The sequence below is a fragment of the Rhamphochromis longiceps genome, linkage group LG17, assembly GCF_057381845.1.
Source record: "Rhamphochromis longiceps isolate RC_006_pf linkage group LG17, R_longiceps_female_GT1.1, whole genome shotgun sequence".
Classification (NCBI taxonomy): domain Eukaryota; kingdom Metazoa; phylum Chordata; class Actinopteri; order Cichliformes; family Cichlidae; genus Rhamphochromis; species Rhamphochromis longiceps.
The window spans coordinates 19,440,698-19,450,211 of record NC_140573.1 but is presented as its reverse complement, the minus strand read 5'-3'; the positions used below and the strand labels follow the sequence as shown (position 1 = coordinate 19,450,211).

General features: G+C 43.6%; 1 protein-coding gene across 2 annotated transcripts in view; it reads left to right on the top strand.

Annotated features, from left to right (window-relative positions):
- Positions 1 to 1,291: 1,291 nt before the first annotated feature.
- Positions 1,292 to 9,514, top strand: part of phf21b (PHD finger protein 21B) — an 88,449-nt gene continuing 80,226 nt past the window's right edge. The window contains exon 1 of one of the 2 annotated variants that reach the window (XM_085387740.1): positions 1,292 to 1,812. In XM_085387740.1, the coding sequence (XP_085243866.1) occupies positions 1,759 to 1,812 (54 nt within the window). In that variant the 5' untranslated portion in view covers positions 1,292 to 1,758. Of the gene's footprint in view, positions 1,813 to 1,838; positions 2,167 to 9,514 lie in introns of those variants that run through there. The other variant, XM_085387739.1, reaches the window with a different exon arrangement.

The following is a 9,514-nucleotide window of genomic DNA, read 5'->3' as shown; positions in this document are numbered from 1 at the left end:
AAACCTGCAGAGCATCCATGTTAAAGGAGTAAACAACACAAAGACTGTTCTGCCCGAGTCAGCTCCACTGCGACGCTGGGCAGGAGTTTAAACAAGCATTATTTCACATGTATGACAGGAATAACATGTGTTCACGAAAAAAAGCCACACTGGGTTTATTTTTGATAAATATCCACACTTAAAGTCATCTTTATTTTTTTTTAAATAGTTTTAATTTGTATAGTTGATGTCACATGTAACAAAAATCAGTCTTTTATGAATGCTTCAAATCCAACCTATTTACATCACTACTTACTGTTTAATGCCTTTAAATACCCATCCTTTCTTTTCCTTCCACTCAACCACTTTAAGTGAACATATTTTGGTGTGTTTGTTTGTTGTGTTAAAAATATCAGTGCAGATGTGCCTAACTGTGAAAATGACAAAACCTTTACATCACAAAAACATACACAATGTGAGTTTGGTGTAGTTTATTTTTTATTAAATCAACAGGTTTTCATTTCTGACTTTTACTCATATTGTGTATCCTGATGCAGCTTAATTAACAAAATAACTGTGCATGTGGTACCTAACATCAAAACATTATGACTCAAAGAAGCAGCTGACACAGCCTACATATTATTTATCATGCACATTAAGTATTAATGAGGGTTAGGATATTATTAGTAGAGAAATCTAAAGTTGCTGTGAGTTTCCAAACAGGTGAGGGTCATGTGATGCAGGTTGGCTTGTGTGAACTGGGTGTAGCTGTCATATTAAAGCCCTGTTATGACTTTTAAAGCTTTATTATGTTTATTTTCTGTAAAGCTGCTCACAGTTTTTGTGTGTTATTTTTAATCTCATTTAATGGTATAAAAATACAGTATCTAAGCTTAAAGTGATTATTATATGTGGGCATCCTGTGGATAAAAGACCATTTTCGGATGTTAGGTAAGCCTTTAGTTTGTTAGTGTTGCAGCTGAAGAAACTTTTTATAACTTATATCCTAAATCTATGTGGATTTTCTATACATGTGTTATATATGTGTTATATTTATAATTGAAGTCTGTAGAATAACTAGAGATTTTGTAATGACTGTAATGAAGCAATTTTATTTACAATCCAGCACTTTAGGTTTGAATGTGAAAAGCTCAGTGTAATTCACACATTGACCAGCTTTTATTTATCTTTTCTTTTAACTAGACCTCTCTGAACCATCAGAGTGTGACTAGGTGCCGTTTTATTGCGACCAAAGGGGTAAAAACACGACTTTTAATCATAAAACCTGACTGTAACTACCCCCCCCCCCCCCCCCCCCCCCGCTCACTGCGCATGCACAGTGAAGCAGGGAGGAGGGGGTCTGCTCTCGCTGCTCCATCCGGGAACTTCAGAATTACCATTGACAGCCGAAGCGCAACTTTTCCCCAGGCAAAGTGAAATCAAGCCGCGGACTCGGACAAAATATAGTCCCCGTTTTTCAACTTAAAATTAGCGAAAGAAAAGCGACCCGGCTGCCCGGTCAGACCCGTCGACGCTCGGTGGTCTTCTGGAGAGGAGCCGTGCGAAGCCCGAGCTCTTCCCGCCGGGTTTGGAGCACTTTTGAAGACGGGCGGAAAGTGGGTGATGAGTCCTGGGCTGTAAAAAGAAGCGAGAACTTGCTTTGCAGCCCGAGTAGTTCTTCTTTCAATTGTTATTGTCGCTTAAAAAAATCTTTAAAATCACTCAAACTTGGTCTCAGCCGCGTCGAAAGTGGGAGAAAAGTGCTTTCCTGGTCGGAACATGGAACTACAAGGCCTGCAAGAGGCGCTGAAAGTAGAGATCCAATGTCATCAGGTAAACGAAACATCGTGTTGTTCTCGCCTTCAGTGGCGTTCCGAGCAGCGGGCTCAGAGCTGCTCACTCCCGGGGAGCAACTCTGCGACATCTCGCTGCTTAAAATGTCCGCCGGCGGCCGTTTCCCGGTCCCGCTGACCGAGGGCACTTTGGGCAGCACTTTGTCTGATTGCCGTGGCTGTTTTTCTGCGAGCAACAAGAATGTGGAGCGGTGATAATGCGGTGCTGCTGCTGGTGCTGTGTGGCGATCAGGACGCGACCTGAATATTTATGAAGAGGTGCAAAGAGTGCGGCTTTGTTAACTTGAGGCACTTTTTCCTGCATGTAGTGGCGCAGATGAAGCGGCAGCCGCAGGTAATTATGGCCGGACTGTGTGAGAAACTTTATCGGCTTAAACCCGCTCTGCGTGAAGTTTCCCCGCTGGGTGGGGGTCTCTGAGGGGCATACCGGGGCCGCTTCTCTGCCCCGCTCTGCGGGCTGGAAGTGGCTCCTGCTCGGCCTCTCAAAGTTGTGTAATGTTGGGGGAATTTTAGCGTCCATTTTGAGTTGGTCGACATGTTTCTGGAGAGCGGGGATGAGAGCGGAGCGGCTCGGCGGACAGATGGAGGAGCTGTGCCGGACTTTGAGTACCTCACACAGCTCTCAGAACCATCATGGAGTAGTTTAATTTCAGCGTATTTGACACGGTTTACTCTGCTGCTGTTAGTCCCTCTTGGTCACATGACCTCAGAGGGTGCCTTTGATTCGCTTTCACTTTTCTTTAATACTCGGTCTTTATGTGGAGGTGGCGGATGTTTGGTTAACTTTGAGGCGGATGCTGCGGAGCGTGGAGCCGGGCTGGATGGTGTTCAGCACCGCGGACAGCTCCTCGGAGCTCCTCCGCGGCGCTGCACCGCCCCGCCGGCCGGTCCCAGCCCGGCAGCAGCGCACCCAACTTCCCCCTCATTTATCAGAGGAAGAAGAAGGAGCTGCTCTCCATCCGTGCACTCTTTCTCTTCTGTTTGTGTCTCACTTTATTTCCTACACAGTGCAGCTTCCTCAGCTCCTGATTGGCTGCTGGTAAACTTTAACTAATCCATCTTCTTCTTCTTTAGTTTGGTAGTGGAAGCTTCCATTTTGAGAGGAAAAAAAAAGGGGGGGGGGGGGTTACTACCTCCTGCCCCCCTCCTACTCCTCCTTTTCCTCTTCCTCCCCCTCCTCTAGCTGAAGAGGAAAAAAAGTCTGCAGAGTTTCAGGCAGGAGGAGGAGGTGGTGGAGTAAAGGGGGGATGGGCCCCATTCATGCCTAACATTACCATTTTGATTGCTTTGATGCTGTTTTTGGTGTGGAGGAGCAGGGGGAGGGGAGGCAGCGACAGAAAGCTCAGTCAGCACGGCACACCGATGTTTTTAATTACCACGCTCCTCTTTCTCTCTTTTTAGTGACCTTTATGTTTCCTCCTTAAAACACAGCGGCCTTCAATCCTCCATGCACACGTCTAAACACATTTATCTACATTTACAGAAATAACATGAACTCACAGCCGAGCAGGAGGGTGGGGGTTAGAGAGGTAAAAGGAAAAGCCCTGGAGGTCATTTCAGGGTCGTGGTTTGAGGCCTAAAGGTGGATGTTTGTGAGGAGCGTCGGAGGAAAGGCTTCGATATCCACAAATATTTGAAGCAAAAATTTGAGAGAACTTTCTCCACGGCGCCCCAGAACCAGCTTTAATGTGTTTGATGAAGGCATGTCACAGTTTACCTTCAAAGTGCAAACATTCAGAGCTCTTTATTTATTATTACAGCATTTTTGAGCCCTCATAACTTCATATCTACACCAAAAAAAAATAACAACACATTTTTAAGATCAGTTTTATCCCACTGTGAGAGTTTCCATCTGAAGAACTGTGACCTTCAGTGAGGATCCATCACAGTCTGAATAAACTGCAGTTTGATCTGTGACATGGAGGAGCAGAAACCAACACTGGTGTTTGATCTGTTTCCTTCACAAAGTGCATTCTGGGTAAGTTTTGAAGGCTGGTATCAGCATGTAGGACGGTGGAGGTGTCTGTGAGGCACCTGAATGCTCTACTTTCACCTACATGTGATGCCAGGATCATCTTCAAGTTGTGATTTATTTGCTATACTTAATGTTTAACACTCACGATTAAAGTTTAGGGCTGTAACATGATGTGGTAGTAAATTGTGCATATGATGTTGATTAAACAGCTTCAGGTCCTGAAAAAGTTCTTTAAAAGCCTTGAAGGGGGGACTGGAAGGGCCTGGATCACAGACTGAGCAGGTGCAGCTGATGTTTGAAGAAGGATGAGGTGTGATGGAGCCGAGAGCTGTTTTTGTGTTTGGAAGTGTTGTTTCTGGTATTTCAGGCAGATATCGTTTACACAATCCCTCAGAGGCCTTTAGCACAGCGGTCTCCAACCTTTTTTGCGCCACGGACCGGTTTATGCCCGACAATATTTTCATGGACCGGCCTTTAAGGTGTCGCGGATAAATACAACAAATAAAACTAGTACTGGTACCGAAAAAAAGAAAATTTATTCATAACACACGTGAAAAGACCCAGGAAAACCGAGTTAACGATAAAAACGATAACAAAATAACGCTGAAAACCGATAAAACCCCTGAAAACTATACATTTCACATCTGAGCTTCAACTCTTGCGGCCCGGTACCAAACGACTGACGGACCGGTACCAGTCCGAGGCCCAGGGGTTGGGGACCGCTGCTCCAGCACATCCTGTCGTCTGGTCCCCTATAAAGGCAGCTTTAGCTCGCTTCACATTCATCTATTCATTTAGTTTATTCAGCTGATTTAGAATTAAAGTTCAAGGAAATTTGATTAGTTTCTTCTTTTTCTTTTAAAGTTTGGAGAAGTCTCAGTTTTCCAAAGTCTGATCTCAGTCTTGGTCAAAGTAACTGTGGTTATGATCATGCAAGTTAGTACAAAAGCACCTCTATAGTCAACAGGAAGTTAAGAGTAGAGAGCATTAAAAGAAAATGCATCTGTAATTATAGTTTCATATGAAATCATTTTTTAAATCATCATTAAATCTTTTTTATCATTTATTCTCAGTAATAAAAAAAGGATCCATGTTGAACCTCCAGTGGTTTCGTGCCCCATCAGTGGGGCCCAGGCCCACAGTTTTAGACCCGCTCAGTGATTTTATTTGTATGAAACGTTTCTTCTTTAAGTTCATTTCGAAATTGGGATGATGTAAACGCTCAGGTCTCTGCTGTTTTGAATTTTCTTAAAGGTCGGGCTGGTTTCAGGCGTGTTCCTCACCTTGCGTAGAAGCAGGTGGAGCTCGCTCAGGTGTCTGAAGGTAAATCTGTGTGTCTGTGGATGTGGAGCTCAGGTGAGCACAGACTGATGACAATAGACGTGGCGTGATCTGTGACAGCAGGGCTGGATGTCTGTAGAACCTCTTTAAATCAGTCCAGCTGAATGCTTTCACACACATTAAAGATCCAGCACCAGATGATGCTCGACAGGTATGATTCCATGTACCCAATCCTCATCATGTTTATCACACACAGTGGGTTACTTCTCACATTCACATCTTGAAAGTTTAATACTGAACATTAAGTGTATCTCTAGTGTTTAGTTGTGGTGCATTGACATAGGCTGATGATGGCCTTACATTAGTGTGCGCTGTGTGTTGATGGCGAGTGAGAAAAGAACAAAAAAATAAAACCAAACAATAAAACCGTAAAGTCAGGGAGGCGCACTGACTGCAGGATCTTTGATTTGATTGGTCGCTAGGCAATGTGTATACCTGTTGATCTCTTATCTGGAGCAGGTTAAGTCTGCAGCTTAATGTTGCCATGGCGATGTACCTTGCAAGGAAGTGAATCACCTGCTTAGTTTTTGATTTATTTATTTTTTTCATAAATAAATTGAAGCAGAAAAGTTGAAAGTGGTGCTGTGAGTGTGAGCGTCTCTCCTCGGCTGACGTGCCCACCTTTCACCTGGCTGGTGCTGGAAAGAAAATGACTTCACTGATTCGTTGCCGCTCTGCTTGCTCCCTGTTGCGTCATGGCGGTCTCGTCAGGCGGAGCCCATCAGACGTGTGTTTTTAATGTTTGTCCCATTTCTGTGCTGGAAGTGAAACAAAGACCACACCAAAGCCATCATCTGTAACCATGGTTACATCTCACTTTAACCGTGTGCGAGCGTCATTAAGGCTTTTTTAAAAGTTTCACATGGCTGCAGCTGCACAGATATATGTATGTGATGAAGAGGGGGGCGAGGAAGGCTGCTTTCATCGAAATGTGTTTGTGTGAATGCAGCCCTCTGATTGGCTACTGCTGGATGGTGTGCTTTTTAAAGGTGATGGGTGACGCTGGAATGACCTCATGTTGATCAGTGAGGTTAGAGGACATCACTGAAGCATCAACTGTTCCTCTGACGTTCAGCAGAGGCAGCAGTGAGTCAGTCCCACAGATGCCCAGGGTTAAAACCTTACAGCGGAAATGAACATCTTTACAACCTGACAAGCTGTCAGCTGTTTCTACTGGGTGAACTCTGTGAGGTCTCAGCCATCATCAAAAATAAGCATCCCTGACCCTCAGCCATAAGAAAATTGCATTTTGGGCCTTTGAAAATTGTTCCCCTTGAGCCTCATCAGGCTTCCAAACAGTCACAGTTTGTTTCTAAACAACACTGGACTGATTTCCCAGACATGGTTTAAGTCTGTGACGTAAACTTTTATTTTCAAAGTGGAAATCTTCCACGCGAACCTCTCCTTTAAGTGTTCAATATAGAGTTTACTAAGTTTACCTGTCGTCCTGATAGGTATTGGCTCCAATGAACCAACGCAGCAGTGGCTGAATCTTTAACATTCAAAGGCCATCCATGTTTGCAGCCTTTAGTGTAAACGTGCTTCAGAGAAATGCTGCTGAGCTGATGTTTGCATTTATAGCTGAGATAATGACGTCAGCATGTTGTCCTGGCTTGAGGTTATCTCGGCCTACACTGGAAGGATAAGACTTCTGTAGCCTCCGAGCTCGTACAACTCACTCTCAGCATCTGCAATACTCATCACCAACTTGAAGCTGCTTTTACTTATGTAGCACCAAGTCACGACTACAGTCTCCTCATGGTCTCCTCATATTGTAAAGACGACACAGTATTAGAAAAAACCCTCCAATAATCGAGTAGCACTTGGTGACTGTGGGGAGGAAGAACTACTTTTTAGCAGGAAGAGACCTCCAGTAGGAGAAGGTTCATGTCTGTAGTTCCAGTGACAATGATGTAAGCAGTATCTGTTTGTGCTGACATCATTGTCATGCGACCAGTAATGTGTTTGTGTTTGTTTTCACTAAAATGCTTCCAGAGTCGAGGTCAGCGTGGAAACAGGAAACGTCATGCAGCCTCAGGCGTGTGTCATAAGGTTTCGAGTGAGATTTGACGACTCTAAATGAAGCAGGCGGGCAGATGAGGTGCTTAAACTTCACAGAATAAAAAATGATCATTTATTTAACTTTGTACACTGTGATCGCTGCTGAGCCTCCAGGATTCTGATAACTCTAAAACAGGACAGTGTTATTTAGCAGGAGTGATCACCTCCTGCTCCATAACCACGAGAAGAGCTGAAATCTAAAGGTCGCCAGCTTTTTGTTTTGTTTTGTGCTTTTTGGTGTATCCTGGTTCATGTTTGTGATGCATGCTGAAGTCATTTCTGCTGCTTTTTAAAGTAGATTTCAGCAGAAAATCAACCCTGACCGTCTGCTTGTGTGAGCTGCTGCTGCACACTCTCTGCTCTCTCCTCCAGCTGTGAGCAGCTGCTCTGTTTGCTTTGTGTGCCGCTCTGTGGGACGGCAGTCACTGTGTTTACTCGCTCATACGAAACCAGGTTACTCAGAAATCGGTCATCATGCGCTGTAGTAACCTGGTTTGTGAAGAGCAGGTGTGTGCATGCAGGAGCGTCTCAGTAATCCGGAGTGTGTTAGTGCTACGCTCAGATTAAACTTGTGGATACAAACGTGCAGCTTTCATGTCAGCTGAGTTTTGTCTCTCAAGGACTCTTTGGGGCTTTGAATCTCAGTTCTGTAATAAACAGTCAGGTTATATATATGCAACTTTTTTTTTTCATCACTTCCACTAAAAATGTTTAAAAACAAAAAAAAAGAGAAGGGTTTTTGACATTAAGCAGCTCCCAGTGTATGTAAAGATCAAGTTTTTACTGTCCATACTGGTACTAGTAAGACTACTAAAGTGTGTCAAGTATATTTACCCAAGTATTGCATTTAAGTCCTCAGATCAGCAGCTGTTCATACAAGTTACTAATTAAAAGTAAGATTTTACAAGCAAAGCAAATGAGGAGGTATTAAAAAACCAACAACAGGCAGTCAGCCGAGAAGAATTTATTTACCAAGTACTCAGAACAACAGGAGGACTCATCGCCTTCAGTGTAGTTCTGTCACCCACCCAAAGGCCTTTATGATCCAGTCTAAACTCTGGTTTACTGTCTAATTACAAGATTACACTGATTAATCTGTAAATAAGCAACATATGGACATAAAATGGAAATAATAAGAGCATAAAGGCAGATTTGGCCCCGGGGGGTGTCTAAGATCAGATAAGAAATCAGGCCCACCTGCTGTGGAGTCTGTTCTTTGCTCATTTTTCATTGAAATCAGTGAAAATCAGCTGAGACTTTTGGAGCTGGTTAGTGAGGCAGCGGTGGGGTGATTAGAGCCATGAGACGTGGCTGAAGGTGGGGAAATAGTGATGGGGTAAATACAGAGAGGCAGGTGTTAAAAACTGCCTGCTTACCTCAGAAACAGTTTACAGCCGTTTAAAGACTCTGCCTCCTTGGTATTCACTTATTTCAGTTTTGCACATAGATTAGTCAGTGAGGGTCAGAGGTCAGCCTGGTATACTGAGTCAGACTTCAGCTCTGCTCATTAGCTGGACATTGGAGAGCGTGGGCCAGAGGCGGGCCATGACGTCCGTCCATCCATCCGGATTTCAGGGAGCGGTACCCTCCATTTTTCCTCATCGTGGTTTTCTACGAACATTATTGCTAAGGATTGTCTTATTGCATTGGAGTCACACTGGGTTAAATATGTACACTTGGGTTTTAAGGGGTATTTATTATTTTCTTCTTTTTTTTTTCTTTTTTTTTGGGTTGTATGGAAGCCCCAAACGCAATTTCATTGTTCTTGACAATGACAATAAATAAATAAATACTAAATACTAAATACCAGCGAGCAGGAGATCTTTCCCAGCATCTGAAAACAAACTCGGGGGTCTAATCCCTCAGCGGCTCATTACCAGCTTCTGCAGGGCTGATTAAGCCGTGTAAAGGTTTAGGGATTTCTGCTGGACTAACCGTGGTTTAACAAAGCAGACTGGTGTAAAGGACAGGCTTTTCTCTGTTGAGGCCAATCTATAGTTTTTTTTTTTTGTTTTTTGTTTTTAATAACTTTGCCCTCCTTTCTTTTTGCTTGTACGTCTTAGGAAACCTTGATTGGATAATTACCTTCACGGCCTCGATGTGCAGCGGTACAAAAAAGCAGCACATTCTTAAAATGTAAAAGTACTTTACTTGAAATGTTCCCTTCTTTATTATACAGAAGTAAATATAATAGTTTTTGGTGCACTGCATTGATCTGCCAGCAGGTGATGATCTTAAAAATACAAACAAAGGATTATGAGGGATTAAACGCTTACTCGATTCCCCTAAAATATCAGCCAGGTCC